We start from the raw sequence: 19028 nt of genomic DNA, 5'->3' as shown, positions 1-19028 counted from the left end.
GGATGAATCCAAATGGAGTTTGTCTTTTTAAGAAGCCAAATATTCTCAGATCTCATGTTTTTAAAGACATTTTTATGTCTCTGTCCCTCTTAAAACAAGACAATACATATATGTCATAGACCTCTCACTTTTCCTTTCTCTTGCTCTCTAGAATCAGGTTAAAAGTTTCACCATCTGGTATGCATTTCTGGACAGACCTTGACTCACTTTAACCTAAATGGCCCCAATCAGTTGTGTTAAATAGATGTATTGTTGAAATATTTTCATCTGAGTGGGCAGTAGGCTAATTGACCTGTTGCCTGAGGATGAATGTCTTCACAAAAGCTTTTATAATGACCTCCTCTTCCCCAATCTTCAAAACTCTGTTTAATTTGGAGGAGTGCCTAAGTTAAAAAAAGAGAATATTTCTGTCAGCTTATGTGTGTGTGTTTTGGGTAAATGTGTAGTTTGAATTTCCTAGACACCACCTGCTCATCAGCATCAAACATATTGAACATGTTCTTTAATGTTTTCCTCATATGCTCAGATGAATATTAATCAAAAAGACTGAAGATTGATTGCATGACTCTGTAAATGTCCATGCCTTCTTTATTTCACAGTTAAAACACATGGAAAGGGATGCAAAGCAACAAAGATCCATTGTTTCTCATTCTTAAATACCCAATCAAATGACTTATCGAGAGCAGTTTTCTTCCTTGTGTTGACGTATTTTCTTCTGAAATAGGAAGTTGGGGTGGGACATATTGAAGGACTTGTCCATTGTTTAAACAACAAATATGCTTTAGTTTAGATCACAGCCATGAAACATGATTTGCTACCTGCTCTTGCTAGTCAGAAGTATGTGGTATTAGGGAAAGGGAATGGTTTCATTCTAAAGAGCATTTTTTTTGGACAAAAATTTGTGTGGTCTAGTTGAACATGCTTTATGTGATTTTTTTGCGTTACTGTAGGGTTAACACACCTCAGTATTTAAGGGAGCTGTAGAGTTACTTTCAAAAGTCTGCCATTAAACTGGATGCATTTTTATTCAGTTAAGTTGCTATAAATATATTGTTTCTCTTTAAACTGTTGCTTCACCATTATAGTGCTAGGATTGAAAGAGAAAACTCGCCGTAGAAACAGCCTAATGTCTGCTATAGCGCCCCTTGTGGTAACATTGAAACTGTATACTTGCGTTGTGTCATAAATTGCGGTCTGACACATTTTGGAATGCAACAATGCAGGAAATTGACCACGCATAGGTACATTAGAGGCGTCTGCGTTCACGAACTTTAAATTTAAAATGCGGCTATCTGCTAAAAGTTTATTAGTAGAGTACACTATCATATAGATGGCCTAACAGACATGGCCTAAAAGCTACAATACTCCAATTTTGATTTCATAGGAGCTTTGTTTTCTTCTTGTGAATGATGTCATTCTGTCAGTTAAAGCATACTTGGCATTTTGCTTCACATTTTCATCAGTGCCTGTCTATCCAATCCGCTTCATTTTCACCAGCACGAAAAATTTGTCAAGCATCATGATTTGATTTTGTAGACACATGTGCTTGATAAACACATCTGACAGGCTACTCAGAATGATTGTGGTGTCAGGATTCAGTGTGGGTTAAAACTCAGACAGAGAGTGTGGTAGTGCAGAGATGACATGGAAGACGGTGACATCAGTGGAGTGTTTCGACTGATTCGAATTTTAAAATCTATCTTTAAAATCTATTTTGTTTTTGTTTTTTCTGACACAGGTTAATGACAGAGTTGATAGATACATTTATAATTTTAGTGCCATTTAGATTATGCTATTTTATTCCATATCATTGGTTTCCATCCAGTTAAATAATAGAATTGGTTTTCTGAATTAGAGTCATTAAGCATCATTACAGAAGTGATATTGCCTAAATTGGCGCTCTGTAAACTCACCCAGAATTTCAAAGTGGTGTGTGTGCTAATTTTAATAGTTTATGCACTGAGTACCGGTAATTAATTACTCATGAGGCCACATGTTTGTCTGTTGTTTGTCCTCGCTTTGAATGGGGAGAATAGTATAAATTGCTCAAACGTATGTTTGAACCACAACAGACTACATAAAATGCTATACATCTGTTCAATGACTAATCCACACCCTAGTGCGCACACAAACATGGAATTTAATTTTGGTGATGCACCATTGAACCGTAATGGAAAACCATTTGAGTTGTACAAACCCATAGCTGCAGTCTGTCTCTGTACCAGTCTCAGGACCTTCCATTAACCCCTTTATTTACATGCAAACACACCACCACACACGTGCACACACACACACTAATTCAGCACACACTGCTAATTCAGACCAGAGAATTTGATTCCATGTTGTCAGGCACATAAACAGAACTGCTCTGAATTAAGTCCTAATGGCTGTGTATTGAGTTTGCCTTTGGGTTGAATTTTACAGTGTCCAGTCCTGTAGAGTTTTTAAAAATCCTGTTATGCTGGGGGTTTTTTTCTGTCAGATGGCAGCAATAAAACCCTTCAGCTCCAGCACATGTAAGGATGTACGGCTGGTAGCCAGGGTTCGGTGTAATTCAGAATTTAAGAATTGGTTCTCTTTTAATTAACGATTTGTAATTTGAATTGATTTGGCCATGCCCCACAGGATGTTTAATTGGATTTTTTATTGAAATGACAGGAAAAGGAATGTACTGAATTGCAATTCAAAGAAATTCAACACAGTCGCAAAAAAGTGTTGCAATAAAGTATAAATAGTGACATTATTAATTTGGACAAATTATGCTTATTTATTCCTTTATATGTAGAATAGGTAGAATACAAATCAACTGATTAGACACATTTCTCATATTTAAACTTTTCTCAATACTGTCAAAACAATTAATACTGCCATTAAAATTGATTTTAAAGTTGCCAAAACTAGACCACGTTGTTTTTAGATAACATGTTTTTAAATTGGAGCATTCTGGGAAATTACATGTTTTTCCACCATGGCCCATAAAATGAAAGTTAGTATATTAAAAGAATATACCAAGTTCAATACAATTTAAGCTCAATCGACTGCATTTGTGGCATAATGATTACCACAAAGATTTGTTTTGACTCATCCCTTCTTTTCTTTAAAAAAAGCAAAGAAAAACACCAGAAAGCAGCGTTCTTGTTTACATGCACTGTATAAGCGGCGTACACTTTACTCCTGCATACATGCGGTTTGGTCAGGAAGCAGCTTTCTCCAGAGCAATGTAATTACCCCACAACACTTGTGTAAATAACAAACGTGGCATAAGAGGAAAACTTCACTATTTTATTCTCTGATGCCTCGCTTTATTTCCAGATATTCCAGAGTTGTTGCTGTGTTTGTTTCCTTACCTTTCTATCGCGACCTGCAGCGGAATTGCATGTCGATATTTTACAGCGATGTTTATAAATGGGGATAGTTTATAGTGTATGTGCTTTTCCCACTCTACTCCCGGAAATGTTTTGTTGACTTGTTGGGCTACATCCTATGACATTTGTTATTCGGTCTGTTCCACTTACATGCGCACTCTTCAAAAACCTGTTCGAATGCCGCGTATGTGTTTACATGACCACATAAGCATTTCTCTTAATCCCTTAAACAGCATAAGGAAATCGTTGTTCTCCTTTACATGGTTTATTTTATTTTTTTCAAAAGTATAGTCACAAGTCGTAAACAGAATGCGTGTTAACATGAATTTTGTGTGATAAAATCACTTACTAACCTTTTTTGTGTAAAGTTATATCCAATTTTACAGCTTAATTGCCATGACGATGTAAGGTCAGCAAACCATAAAACTTTAAAAATGACGATTTAAACAACTTTACAGCTCAAATAATCCAAGAGTTTCAACAGAAGAATTAATGTAAGTGCTTTTATAAAATTATTAGCTTCACGTTTCTGCCTGTAAACCCTCCAAAAATTGGCCCCCATTCACTTCCATTGTAAGTTCCTCACTGTGACCTTGAATTTTTTAAAGAAAAGGTGGACCGAGTCAAAATTATTTTTTTGGGGTAATCAATATTATGCCACAAATTCTGTCAATTGAGTTTAACTTGTACTGAACCCAAAATATTTCTTTAAATATAATTAAATCTATTTAAATTAAATTAAAATGTTCTATAAGTGGCATTTCAAACATTGATTATTAACTTCTAGTGTTTCTGGAAATGCCCTGTATAGTATTTTGTGTGTATATAGCATGCTTGTGGATAATTCATACTGAAAAATGAAGTTGCACCAAAGCTTTTTTTTTTTATTTCTTTGAATTTCATTCAGTTTTAATCCTATTTGCTTAAATCCAAATTTGAATTACAATTCGACATACCTTTTTGTTAACTCAAATATAAATTCCGTTCAAAGCTAGGAACTGAACTGGAATTTAAGAACCATTCTCAATTCAATTCTGAATGGTGCACAAACCTGCTGCTGGGCAGCACAGGAAATCATGTCCTTGCTCATCGCAAACTATTTCAATTTCTCTGTTTGTCACAATAAATACCTGACTCAGATTTTTTAAATTTTATATATATAGAGAGATATTGCGGAATAGATGATGAAATGCAATAACTACTTAATTGAGCTAACGATAAAAGGAATGACCGAAAGATGGGGTGTACAGGAAGTGGACACCGGAATGTCTGCAGCATGTGTGGTAAAGCTGCAGTCAGCTGTATGACAGAGCCAGAGCTGCAGAGGAGTTGAAAGCCCTCCGATAAGGTGAGGTTCCTCAGTAGGGCTAGGCTCTGATAAAACCACCCATACTGGTGAGAGAGAGAGATTCTCATTGGTGTGGTATTTGGGAAATGCTTTTACAACCTTTCAAGTATTGCAACATCATTCAGTCCAGGAGAAATGAAGCCTTTGCAGTGGAAAGAAAGAGAGATTAAGAGGAAGAGAAATACACACAGAGAGAGAGAGAGAGAGAGAGAGAGAGAGAGAGAGAGAGAGGGAGATCATTTAAATTACACTTTGGTCGCTTAAGTCAGACTCATAGCATTTTATTTTGTTTCCCTTGGAGCAACTGTGAACATTGTCCCGGTCCTGTGATAAGGGGGGGCCACTAAGGTCCTCTATGGTATAGCCTACTCATTGGGCCCAATTTGTCTCTGGTCCTGTGAATTATATTTCAATATGTAATATTTATTTTATATGGCCCTATAATATTACCTTTAAAAGGTTAAGTTTCATCCTCATTGCATTCAATCTTTTTTCATAATCTAACAAAAGAATAAACGTTCACCTCTTTTTCATGTCAGTGTCTGAACCTTCTATCCTTCTTAAATATGACTTTACCTGCAAAGCTTTCTTTCCTGACTCTTACTGCTGCATGTAGTTTAATAATAGCACCAAGTCCCATAGAGGCAGAAAATCAGGCCAGTGCAGTCGAAAGAGTCAGCTCCGCCCTCTTGTGGCAGGTGTGTATTATTACAAGTATCTACAAGTGAGGGCATCAACCTGCAGGGGTCCTCATGAGGACACTGAAACAAGCAATGAGAGAAAGAGAGAGAATATGGAACTGGAACAACCCCCCCTAAAAAAATCATTTTAACAGCCATCCAGGCTAAACAGAGCATGCTCAGTGGTGCAGCGCTTTCAAACACGTGCTTGCATGCAAACGGAGGGAGACAGAGGGGTGTGTGATGGTTTGCTACTGACGAATAGTAGGAACAAGTCAGTGGGAACCAGAAACACAGGCTGAGCTCCAGTAGAATGGCTGCAAGGATGGAAGAGGGACAGTGAAGTGGATCCAGGCACCACCAGCCCATATAGGGATGCTGCTAACACTGCTGTTCTATCTGCGAGTGAAAGGTACCCTTGTGTACTATACAGAGAGAGAGAGAGAGAGCTAGAGAGATGGAAGGGCGAGAGAGATGGAAGGGCGAGAGAGATTGATGGAATAACAGACATGGAAGGGGAAAGAGTTGTTATATGGAGGAAGAAATGCACAGCAAAAATCCGTATTTTGTGTTGTTTTCCAGTCAAAATATCTAAACATCCTTAAAATTTATTTATTTATTTGAGAAGCAAAATTGCATTAAATATTGAAACTTGTTTTTAGAGAATATTTTTTAAGTATAAATGTAATGTACTTTACATAGTCTTATGCTTAAAAAATAAAAATTAAAAAATGGTACAGTTTTGCAACCCAAGAAATCTGGAGAAAACATGACACAAATACTGATTAAGCCAAAATAATTTTGCAGTGTAAGACTGGCAGAATGAGGAGAGTAAAGCAAAATAGAAGGAAAATGATTGCACTGATATTTATTTGGCTTGAGTGATGTCTTTAGTGATGGATTTTGTTCCTTAATATCCCAGTAGTGTTACTATGTTTCCACCTTGTAATGTTTGACCTTGCTCTCGACTAAACTGTGTTTGGGTCTGGTCTGTTGATGAAAGCTCTTTCTATGTCTCTATCTCTCTTGCACATCTCTCTGGAAGGTATTTATTTATTTATTTTTTTGCTCACAGTCCGCTCTCACTGACATAACAGGCCTTTAACAGGGATACATTTTTTATATGACTGCAATATTACGTCTTTGTTGTAGTAGGGCTTTCAATCAGTTTGATGGGATCAATTTAATATATTAAGCAGTTTATTTTGTGTGCATTCTTTGAATGAGTTGAATGGGTTTTTTTAGTTTTCAAACACTCTTGAGTCTGAGTTTACCTTGTTTTATCACATCTATGCAATCTGACAGCTGTACTGATTATGATACAAGTGCCGTAATGTGTCCCCATTTGCACCATATGGACAGTGAATGCAACGGTTACTTTGCATTAAAATGTCTATTTATGGATTTGGTGGCTATTTTTTAGTGTACAGCTCAATAATAGATCCTCAGGGGTCTGTGCGCTGTCCAGTTTTTTTGTTTCAAAGAAAAATGACGTAAACAGATTGCTAGCACAGGCTGGAAGCTTGTACTGAGTTCTGAAGAAAGTGGAACGCAGTGTACTAGAAAGACAGGTTTTTAATAGTGGAGTGGTGGTAAAAGCTCAAGGCTGGTAACCGGAAAGTTGCTGGCTCAATCACTGCAAGGAGTGTGTCATGAGCCATCACTGTCATCATTGTACCCTTGAATATGGCACTTAACCCCAGTTTGCTTAGCCACAACAGCTGTTTAACATGCTCCTAATTTTAACTTCTCATCCTGGTGCCATTGGGTTTTTATTTGTGTTTGTATATTAACTTGTAGTGGCTAAGCATATTTTGAGTGAATCTGGAGTGCTTTAAATATAACAAGTTTAGCACACATAAACAAATGGAACCGAATGAGGCACATCTGTTACTCTGAGCACAAGATGAAGTTGTGGAGCACAGAACCACTCTGGAAACACTGAACACACTTTAATAATGCACTAATGCAATACAGACAGGACAGAGCAGCGCACATAAAGTCTGAAGTATCAGACTATCAATTTAAAAAAATCGCAGCCCTTTGTGGTTTAATAATCGCACAAGGTCATATCGCGATTTCGATATATTGTGCAGCCCTAACCTCTATATGTTCTTATATTTTTAAGATTAAATAACACACTTCAGGTAACACTGGCTATTTTAAAATGGCATATGAAACAGAAATGTTTCACTACCTTCAACTGTTAAGGCCACTGCCATATTGGTTATTTTTACATGACGTAAAAAACATGTAAAAAAACCACATTAGTAGCAGCGTGGATTTTCGTGATAAATCACTCAAATTTAAAAAATGGCATATCGGATGAAACTAGAGACTTGAATCTTTTGTCTCAAACAGGTTTCAATGTAAAAACTTAATTAGGTTTCATACCAGATGCAATTTTGTTGGCATTTCTGCTAAAGACAAACTCCGCTGTGATCTGCGGCATGTTGTTTGGTCACATGACTCCGTACGGCGAAAGTTTAACTCTTTACTGACAGCACAGAGTCTTCTGAACTGAGATCAGTCAGTTTAAATTAATTTAAATTACGCATTGCATATAGCGGAGCCAAAATACAACATCTTTTGGTCGCACAAGGTTAAAGCCAGTTCATGATGTTTCTGGTCTCTTGTCTACTTATTTAAATGATATTTTATGTCTAACCACTTTTACGCAGCTTTAGCAACAATAACATTACAATAATAATGATATAATAATTAAATGTTTATAGCAGTGGATGTCCGTTAAAAATAAAGGTTATTTTTATATATATATATATATATATATTTATGTGCCCAGTGTAGACAGCCTCAAGCCAAAGCAGCACGTCACGTCGCATCAACAGAGGCGCCCGGTGTAGACAGGGTGAAAGCTCTTGAAGAAGTTACAGTCAGAATTTATTGTCTGCATTCAGGGATTTTGGAAAAACCCTAATCAGCTCAAAATGTAGAATAGTTTGTTGGCTTTTTCATGTTGGATTTTTACATTTTCTTTACAAAATGTGGTGCTTGCCCATGCAGAAGCATGATGGATGTGGGTGGTTGCCACCCAGACTTTGCAAAACAGTTGCTAAGGTGTTTACAGTGTTTTTCTAGCATGTTGGTATATGATTGCCTGGCTATTCTAGATGGTTACTAGGGCATTGTTAGATGGTTGCTATGGTGTAACTGCCAAAGTCAAAAGAGTCCATGCATAAGTCTCTATGAGCTTCTTGTCCCTTTATGGCTTGGGTCCCTCTGCTATGGGATTTTTTTTGCATGTGTAATTGTCCGCAGGCGAAAATTGGACATCCAGTCACATAGAACAATAATAGCACACCTGTTCTCAACAAGCCACCTTATTTAAGAGATCATTCATGTCCATAAAACAAATGGTGCATGAGTTATATGCTGAAGTTTAATACTTATGGTTAGGGGTTTGTTTAAATTATAATGTCACAGTGTATTTCTATGATGACATTCAGTAAAAGTCACAGAAACTAATTCCATCAGCACTGGTTTTGTGGCAATACATAAAGATTTGATTATTAAGAACTTGTGACTTGTGATATCTGCATGTGTGTTTAAGTTATATTGGAGTGTATATTTACTATTTCATAGACTGTAACGTGTGTACACTCGGCAATGCGGTCTCATGGGATCACCATTCTCCTGAGCAGCAAGCCTTTAGTGAAGCTTTTGTTCATTTTACTCTAATTACCTAAATCTGCCTCATTCTGTGAACTCAACACTTATCCTTGTTATGTAATGTTAGACTGGCACTACTTAAAAAAACACACTCCCACATGGCCTAAGGCACCTTACTGGACTCATGGTCATCTTTTTTAACAATGATGACATAGGATGCTGGAGGGACTCACTCAGGAGAACAGTGATGTTTTAAACCTTTGAAGCTCCAAAACATGAATGAGATGTTTTTCAAATTTTAAAAAACATCTCAAGGAGCAAAAACCTCATTATGGAAGAACTTTATGTGCTTATTTCATATTCAAGAGAATGACATGCCAGTGAAGAAGAGAAGCTAAAAAGAGGCATCAAAAATCAAAGGGTTGCCCGCAAGCTCTGCGCTGAGGAGTTTGACTTTCATCCCAAATAACTCTGATGAGCTTGAAGCTGAGGCTGCAACACTGAATCAGCTTCTCACATTAAAGGAATATTTCTTCAAAAAAATGTTATTGACTCACCCTCATGATGTTCTAAACCCGTATTACTTACTTTCTTCTGTAGCAGACTGTTCTAACCGTGAATTTGGAAACAGTAAGTTAACTTTTCTTGCGCTAAACTCGGCCTGTGCTTACTGAAATTCAAAGCAGTGCCCCCAGTGGCCAAAGCGGAAAGTGTTTCTCAACGTATGGGTCCATGTGAGCTCCAGCAGAGGGGGTGCCAAAAGTGAGTTGTAAAGCGAGTTGTTTTTAGCGGATGTAATACAGTAAAGTAAAATGGAACCTGTGAATTGTGCTCGTCACTGATTATGGAAACACAGTTACTTCCTGGTTTCAACTCGGGACGAGAACCGGGGTCTCCCACGTTGCTGATGCAACACGCTTCCTGTAGCAGGAGAAGGTAACCACACTTGAACCTATGTAAAAATTTTCTGATGGGAGATGGCGCTTATCAGTAACTCTGCATAATGGGGCCAATGTCAGGGTACTAGAACATTTGGAAGCAACGTTCCAACTTCTCTTTTCAACATGTTGTATGTAGAACACAACAGACTAATCTCAGAAGGATATCTTGGCCACTCTTTTCCAGAGAGTGAAAGTAAAGGAGAACTGGGACTGTCAAGTGACAAAAAAGCAGCATAAAAGTAGTATAAAACTGGTCCATACCACTTCAGGAACATTCTAAAATTTAAGTCACTATACACTAAAAATCTTGACATCTGTCTTAGCTCAGCAGTACATACAAGAACAATTGTTCAAACTTAGTTCCTTTGTGTTTCACAGAAGAAAGATATTCATATGGGTTTGAAGCGAAAATGAAAATTTTTGAGTGAACTGTTACCATAATTATAAATTTTAGGCATTTCTACCGACACCAAATTTCAAAAGATTAAATATTAACTGGCCAGTTATGACACACTGTTGTTTTTCCCTCATATAACTTCTTGAAGATAAGACTAAAGACTGCTAAAGACTGTGTAGATTGAAAACGTCTGTCTTGTTGACTGTGGCCCGTCTGACACATAGACACAAAATAACTGTCTACATTATTTTACTAACCAGACTACTAACTAGTCTTTCTCTATACGTCAGGTCCTGTCCCTCTATTTAAATGTTCAAATCTAGCCTCAAGCCCCATTTTTGAGGTTGTACTGTTGTTTTAAGCCCAATTAAGAAATTAACACTCTTTACTATTTTTATTTATATTATGCATTATATTATTTATATAATGTGTTTTTATTTTTATCTGTTTATTTGATTGTACTCTTTCTCTTTAAATGTTCAGCACTTTGGGTCAACTTTGGGTCAACTTCTTTTAAATGTGTTATATAAATAAACTTTGACTTGACTTGACCTTGACTACGTAACTCCTACCAAATTTCATAATGCGTCAGAAATGATCTAAGACATTTCAGAGAAAGAAAATAATGAAAGATGATATGAAAGATAGAAATGTCTTTGTGTGAACATATGTGTGTGTTTATGTGTTATATAGTGTATGTGTGTGTGTGTGTTAGCTTGAGGCTTTGCAGACAGACACATTGTGACCTCAAACAACTCACACAAACTGTGATTCATTCTCGGCTGTGGAGTCTCTTACCACTGTATGATTCAGAACACATTACCATCAGCCCGAGGCTTAAAGACCCCATTAAACAACCCTGTCTCATGAAAATTCGTACATATTTTACGAGTTTGATATTTTGCATGATTTCGTACGAGTTTGTTCGTATTTGTACGATTTCATCACATGCAAATGCCTGGATGTCTAATGCGGAAGTAAGCGCAAATTTCGCGCACGAGGCATTAAGGACATGCTTCTTAATATTAGGCCCTTACCCAAACCCCTTATCTTTTTTTTTAGCCCCATTTACTCCCAATTTGGAAAGCCCAATTCCCACTACTTAGTAGGTCCTCATGGTGGCATGGTTACTCACCTCAATCCGGGTGGCGGAGGACAAGTCTCAGTTGCCTCCACTTCTGAGACAGTCAATCCGCACATCTTATCACATGGCTCATTGTGCATGACACCGTGAAGTCTCCCAGCATGTGGAGGCTCATGCTACTCTCTGCGATCCATGCACAACTTACCACACGCCCCATTGAGAGCAAGAACCCCTAATCGCAACCATGAGGAGGTTACCCCATGTGACTCTACCCTCCCTAGCAACCGGGCCAATTTAGTTGTTTAGGAGACCTGGCTGGTGTCACTCCCTGGATTCGAACTCACAACTCCAGGGGTGGTAGTCATCGTCAATACTCGCTGAGCTACCCAGGCCCACCCAAACCCTTTATCTAAACCTAACTGATCAGTAGAGTGTGTAAACATGATAGGAAGCTGTTGTGTGTGACAGAAGCAAGTAACTGTCGCGTATTAGATGGAAACGATGTCCAGTGATGTCACTGGCTGTAGTTAAAGTTGTACGAATACAGGCAAGTGCAGTCGTACGATATCATACGAATTAGCCAAATTTAGAAAAGTCGTATGAATCCTTACGATTTCGCCGTGAGAGTGTGTAGCATTAAATGGCTTGGCGAGCAGTTATCTCTCCTTTGTTAATGTATTTTCTTTTGAAACAGGAAGTTTGGTCTGGGAACATATCGAAGGGCTTGTTGTTGTTGTTGTTGTTGTTGTTTTTTCAGGCTTTAGTTACACCATGAACCATGATTTGCTACATTTTGTTGCTAAGGAATCTTGATTGAAACAGTAATTATTTGGGTTAAATTACATGATGCTAATGGCGCAGAAGTTAAACAATTCACTTTTAACACACACAGTCACAAACCTTTATTTCTTTTCCTGTGTGCAGAATTTTCTTTTCTTTTCTTTCTTCTTCCCCATTCAGAATCAGAATCAGAATCGGCTTTATTGCCAAGTAGGCTTACACATACAAGGAACTTGTCTTGGTGACAGGAGCTTCCAGTGTGCAACAATACAAAAAACAATACAAAAACAGCAGCAAGACATAGATAATAATAAAAAATAATTATACACATACATACATACATTCATACATACAAATACCTAGTGCAATCTAATATAAATCAGTTATCTGTTATGTACAGTGCAAATAAAAATCTGTTATGTACAGTGCAAATTTTTTATTTTTATTTTTATTTTTTTAGAGGAATGAAATGGCAGAAGTGGTTGGATGTGTTACATAAATATAAAAAAGACTAAACTGTGTATTGCACATAGTTATTGCTTAATGGGGCAATTTAACTGTTCATGAGATGGATAGCCTGAGGGAAAAAAAATTTCCTGTGCCTGACGGTTCTGTTGCTCAGAGCTCTGAAGCGTCGGCCAGAAGGCAACAGTTCAAAAAGGTATTGGGCAGGGTGAGTGGGGTCCAGAGTGATTTTTCCAGCCTTTTTCCTCACTCTGGAAGTGTATAGTTCTTGAAGGGGGGAACCAATGTCCTCTCAGCAGTCCGAACTGTCCTTTGTAGTCTTCTGATGTCTGAATTCGTAGCTGAACCAAACCAGACAGATATTGAAGTGCAGAGGACAGTCTCAATGACCGCTGAGTAGAACTGTATCAGCAGCACCTATGGCAGGTTGAACTTTCTCAGCTGGCGAAGGAAGTACAACCTCTGCTGGGCCTTTCTCACAATGGAGTCAATGTGTGTCTCCCACTTCAGGTTCTGTGAGATGGTAGTGCCCAGGAACCTGAATGACTCCACTGCTGCCACAGTTTTGTTTAGAATGGTGAGGGGGGTCAGTGTTGGGGTGTTCCTCCTAAAGTCCACAATCATCTCCACCATTTTGAGCGTGTTCAGCTCAAGGTTGTTTTGACTGCTCCAGACAACCAGCTGTTCAACCTCTCTTCTGTATGCAGACTCATCATCATCTCGGATGAGGCCAATGATAGTGATGTTGTCTGCAAACTTCAGGAGCTTGACAGAGGGGTCCTTGGCGATGCAGTCATTGGTGTAGAGGGAGAAGAGTAGTGGGGAGAGCACACATCCCTGGGGGGCACCAGTGCTGATTGTACAGGTGCTGGAAGTGAGTTTCCCCTGTCTCACAAGCTGCTGCCTGTCCGTCAGAAAGCTGGTAATCCACTGACAGATAGACATGGGAACAGAGAGTTGGTATAATTTATACTGGAGTATAGCTGGGATGATGGTGTTGAAAGCCGAACTGAAGTCCACAAAAAGGATTCTTGCATATGTCCCTGGTCTGTCCAGATGTTGCAGGATATGATGCAATCCCATGTTGACTGCATCATCCACAGACCTGTTTGCTCGATAAGCAAATCGAAGGGGATCTAGAAAGGGTCCAGTGATGTTCTTCAGGTGGGCCAACACCAGTCTCTCAAATGATTTCATGACCACAGACGTCAGGGCGACAGGTCTGTAGTCATTAAGTCCTGTGATTTTTGGTTTCTTTGGGACAGGAATAATTATTGAGCATTTGAAGCAGCATGGGACTTCACACTGCTCCAGTGATCTATTGAAGATCTGTGTGAAGATGGGGGCCAGCTGGTTAGCACAGGATCGAAGACACGCTGGTAAGACGCCATCTGTGCCTGAAGCTTACCTCGTCTTTTGTTTCCGAAAGACGCGGCTCACATCATCTTCACAGATCTTAAGTGCAGGTTGAGTAGCAGGAGGGGGGTTGCAGGAGGTGTTGGTGTTTGTGTGAAGTGAAGGTCAGAGTAGGTGTGGGGTGTGAGATTGGGCCTTTCAAATCTGCAGTAGAACACATTCAGGTCGTCAGCCAGTCGTTGGTCCACCACAGGGTTGGGGGTAGGAGTCCTGTAATTTGTGAGTTGTTTCATGCCACTCCACACTGATGCAGGTTCATTAGCTGAAAACTTGTTTTTCAGCTTCTCAGAGTATCTTCTTTTAGCCACTCTGATTTCCTTGTTCAGTGTGTTCCTGGCCTGATTGTACAAGACTTTATCCCCACCCCTGTAAGCATCCTCTTTGGCCTGACGAAGCTGCCTGAGCTCTGCTGTAAACCATGGTTTATCGTTGTTGAACTTTTAATAAGTCCTAGTAGGAATGCACATATCCTCACAGAAACTGATATATGATGTAACAGTATCTGTGAGCTCGTCCAGGTGTGTGGCTGCAGCCTCAGAAACACTCCAATCCGTGCAATCGAAGCAGGCTTGTAGTTCCCACTCTGTTTCATTGGTCCATCTCTTTACAGTCCTTACTACTGGCTTGGTTGATTTTAATTTCTGCCTGTAGGTTGGAAGAAGCTGAACCAGACAGTGATCAGAGAGTCCCAAAGCTGCTCTAGGGACAGAGCGATATGCATCCTTTATTGTTGTGTAGCAATGATCCAGTATGTTCCTGTCTCTGGTGGGGCACGTAATGTGCTGTTTGTATTTGGGCAGTTCACGTGTGAGATTTGCTTGGTTAAAATCCCCAAGAATAATAATAACTGAGTCCGGGTATTGTTGTTCCGTGTCTGTGATTTGATCAGCCAGCTGTTGCAGCGCTGTGTTCACACACGCGTTTGGCGCGATATACACACTCACCAGAATAAACGAGGAAAACTCCCGTGGCGAGTAGAACAGCTTACGGTTAATAAAGAGCACTTCCAAATTAGGACAGCACATCCTCTTTAACATTGTTACATCTGTACACCAACTTTCATTGATGTAAAAGCATGTTCCACCGCCTCTCAGTTCCCCTGGAACAGCTGAAAGCCCGGCAGATGTAATGCGCTGTCCGGAATGGCTTCACTCAGCCAGGTTTCTGTGAAGCACAAGGCAGCAGAGGTTGAAAAGTCCTTGTTTGTGTGGGTGAGGAGATGTAGTACGTCCGTTTTGTTAGGAAGAGAGTGGAGATTCGCAAGATGAATGCTTGGCAGGGCTGTTCGAAAGCTGCGCCGACGGAGTTTGACCAGCACACCGGCTCGTCTCCCTCGCCTGTGTCTCCTGAACAACAAAGCTGCGCCTCCAAATAAAATGTCCAGCAAAACGTCTGAATATTCAAAAACCGGGAAAAGACTGTCTGGTATAAGCTGTCGAATGTTCAGCAGTTCGTATCTGGTAAAACTGACTGGAAAAAGATTACTAAACACAGGACAAACAAACAAAAACAACAAAACAATAGGAGCTCTCCACACCGAGGCGGCCATCTATGGCGCCATCATGTGTCATCACATGGTACCTCTGACTATGTCTTCTTTTCTCATTCCACTTTCTTGTCTTTTTTCAAAAAACATTTCTAGAATGTACTGTGTGTGTTGTTTGCTCACAGAGTCAAATGAGCTTTTCAGTATTACGGCATGTTTATGTAAATATTTTCTGTAGGTGTCGGTTGTCACCGTTTTCTTTAAGTCCTGACTCACTGATTGTCAAGTTGTGTGTGTGTGTGTGTGTGTGTGTGTGTGTATTTGACTTAGGTCCAGATAAACCCACACACTCTGTATGAAATGTACAGATACTCACATCCCACGTAAGAGCAGAACATATTAGTTACATCACAGCAAATGTGTTTGTATGTTGTGATCTGTGTTGTGTGACAACGTGGGAGACTTTAAAAAGACGTTACAAGTGTATAACTGCATACATAGTGTTTTATAGGAATCTGAAGCATTTGTGTGTAGGTTAGTTTGGGGTGAATGGGGAGTCTTGTGCCGCTCGCTAACTCCCAAAGTAATCAAATTATGACATGGCTGATAAATTAACTTCATTTAAATTATTCACTATTTAGTGAATAACTTAACCTCCAGTGTGCTCTGTCTTCACTGGTCTCAGAACAGTTCAAAATGCACCTTATTTTCATCCTAACTCCATATAACTCATCTTTTGGCTGAACCTATTAATTCTCAATGTGACAATGCACAGTAAATATATAAGAATGCATTTACTAATGTTAATGAATCGTATTGCACAGAGATTACAAAATTAAACATAACAAATGTATATTAAAATGAAGTTAAATGACCCACATATTTGTTTGAGTTGAAAGTTATTAAAAATAACTAACATGTTTTTTCTACTTTTGAGGAAATGTTGTGCCAGTGTCCACATACAGTATGTAGACATCATGTTTATCAGCGTGCTGATGTGCGAAAAATTTACTGATTTTTTAAAATGGCATACTAAACGAAACTAGAGACGCTACTCTTTATAATCAAACAGGTTTCAATGAAAAAACGTAAAGATATTTCTAACCAGAGGCACTTTTGTTGGCGCTGTGTCCAAAGGAGCGCTTCAAGGAAATCGACGGCATGCTGTTGTGTCACGTGACTTGGTGTGGCAGAAGTTGACTCTTTAAATGACAGTCTAGAGTCTTGTGAACAGTATTCAGTCTGTTTTCATTTATTTAAATTATGCGTTGCATATAGCGAAGCCAAAATACAATGTCCACGCATGTGGATGTGGGGTCGCATGAGGTTATGGGGGGCTCAGGCAAAATGCCCCCAAAATTCAAAATATTGGGGAAAAAATGCCCTTGTAATTCATTATTTAGTTTTTTTCTGATCTGATATAGTTCTTTATAGTCTATTATAGTCATAGTTATACATACACTGATCAGCCACAACATTAAAACCACCTGCCTAATATCGTGGAGGTCCCACTCGTGCGGCCAAAACAGCTCTGACCTGTCGAGGCATGGATTCCACAAGACCGCTGAAGGTGTCCTGTGGTATCTGGCACCAAGACGTTAGCAGCAGATCCTTTAAGTCTGTAAGTTGCGAGGTGGGGCCTCCATGGATCAGACTTGTTGGTACAGCACATCCCATAGATGCTCAATTGGATTGAGATCTGGGGAATTTGGAGGCCAAGTCAACACCTTGAACTCTTTGTCATATTCGTCAAACCATTTCTGAACAATTTATGCAGTGTGGCAGGGTGCATTATCCTGCTGAAAGAGGCCACTGCCATCAGGGAATACCGTTGCCATGAAGAGGTGTACGTGATCTGCAACAATCTTTAGGTAGGTGGTACGTGTCAAAGTAACATCCACATGAATAGCAGGACCCAATGTTTTCCAGCAGAACATTGCCCAGAGCATCACACTGCCTCCGCTGACGTCCCTTCTTTCCATAGTGCATCCTGCTGCCATCTCTTGCCCAGGTGAACAACACACATGCACCCGGCCGTCCACATGATCTAAAAGAAAATGTGATTCATCAGACCAGGCCACTTTCTTCCATTGCTCCATGGTCCAGTTCTGACACTCACGTGCCCATTGTAAGCGCTTTCGGCGGTGGACAGGGTTCAGCATGGGCATTCTGACCGGTCTATGGCTATGCAGACTCATACACAGCAAGCTGCGATGCACTGTGTGGTCTGACACCTTTCTATCATGGCCAGCATTATGTTTTTCAGCAATTTGTGATACAGTAGCTCTTCAGTGGGATCGGACCAGACGGGCTAGCCTTCGCTCCCCACGTGCATCAATGAGCCTTGGGCGCCCATGACCTTGTCGCCAGTTCACCGGTTGTCCTCCCTTGGACCACTTTTGGTAGGTACGAACCACTGCATACCAGGAACACCCCACAAGACATGCCATTTTGGAGATGCTCTGACCCAGTCGTCTAGCCATCACAATTTGGCCCTTGTCAAAGTAGCTCAGATCCTTATGCTTGCCCATTTTTCTAGCTTCCAACACATGAAATTTAAGAACTGACTGTTCACTTGCTGCCTAATATATATCCCACCCCTTGACAGGTGCCATTGTAACGATATAATCAATGTTATTCATTTCACCTTTCAGTAGTTTTAATGTTGTGGCTGATCAGTGTATTATGGCATACAATACAAGTTTATGTTGATTTAATTCTTTGGATAAGAGGTAATAAATTCTCTGTCTTGAAAATTTTTATTAATGAATTGTTTAAATAGATGTATATGACATAAACTGATGAGATGAGTTAATGTTTTAAATGATTAGAAAGAAATATGCTTTCATAAATGTAAATAATTCCCGTAAAAATCAAATCCATGGGGCAAATATTGCCCCTTAATGTTAAACTTAATTTCTGACACTGTCCTGAAATGTGCTGTAAATATACAACATGTTTTTTTTTTTCTGAAAGAGCAAGGAAAATCCTGTCACCATGAAATGGCCCGATCAGATTATTTTACTTAAGGGCACAAAAAGTCAAGCAAAGGTTATCTTTGGTCCCAATCTTGTTCTCAGGAAGCTCAAAGTGGTGGGTGTAACTGTTTCCAGATTTTGTTAATAACTTTTCATCTTTTTAAGGGGTGTTCACACTGATAGTGTTTTGCCATCACAAAGCAACCTGTATTCATTTATTTTTAATGATAGTTGGCGATATCCGGCAACATATACTTGGATACAGTTGTACAGAGCACGAATGCTTACTAGCAACCAACAGTACAGTGATTTAATCACAGAGCTTTAGTGATTTACAGCACATTCATGCAGATACTTTCAGGGCTTAAAAAATTAAATCGTGTAATTTCTAAGGAGAAAACCTGTTCTCAAGCCTCTATTCTCTAAGAAGAGTCAGTGTAAAGTGGCCAAGAACAGAA

General features: G+C 39.3%; 1 protein-coding gene across 5 annotated transcripts in view; it reads left to right on the top strand.

The window, feature by feature from the left end:
• Positions 1 to 19028, top strand: part of LOC127414530 (protein kinase C zeta type-like) — a 190045-nt gene that overhangs the window by 81749 nt on the left and 89268 nt on the right. Inside the window, exon 1 of one of the 5 annotated variants that reach the window (XM_051652620.1) lies at positions 5639 to 5805. The exons of the other annotated variants lie outside the window; for them this stretch is intronic. Within the exon in view, the coding sequence (XP_051508580.1) occupies positions 5769 to 5805 (37 nt within the window). The 5' untranslated portion in view covers positions 5639 to 5768. Of the gene's footprint in view, positions 1 to 5638; positions 5806 to 19028 lie in introns of those variants that run through there. 5 annotated transcript variants of the gene reach the window in all.

Source organism: Myxocyprinus asiaticus, chromosome 24, assembly GCF_019703515.2.
Source record: "Myxocyprinus asiaticus isolate MX2 ecotype Aquarium Trade chromosome 24, UBuf_Myxa_2, whole genome shotgun sequence".
Lineage (NCBI taxonomy): Eukaryota > Metazoa > Chordata > Actinopteri > Cypriniformes > Catostomidae > Myxocyprinus > Myxocyprinus asiaticus.
The sequence above is the reverse complement of the archived record's forward strand: the minus strand, read 5'-3'. Positions and strand labels throughout refer to the sequence as shown.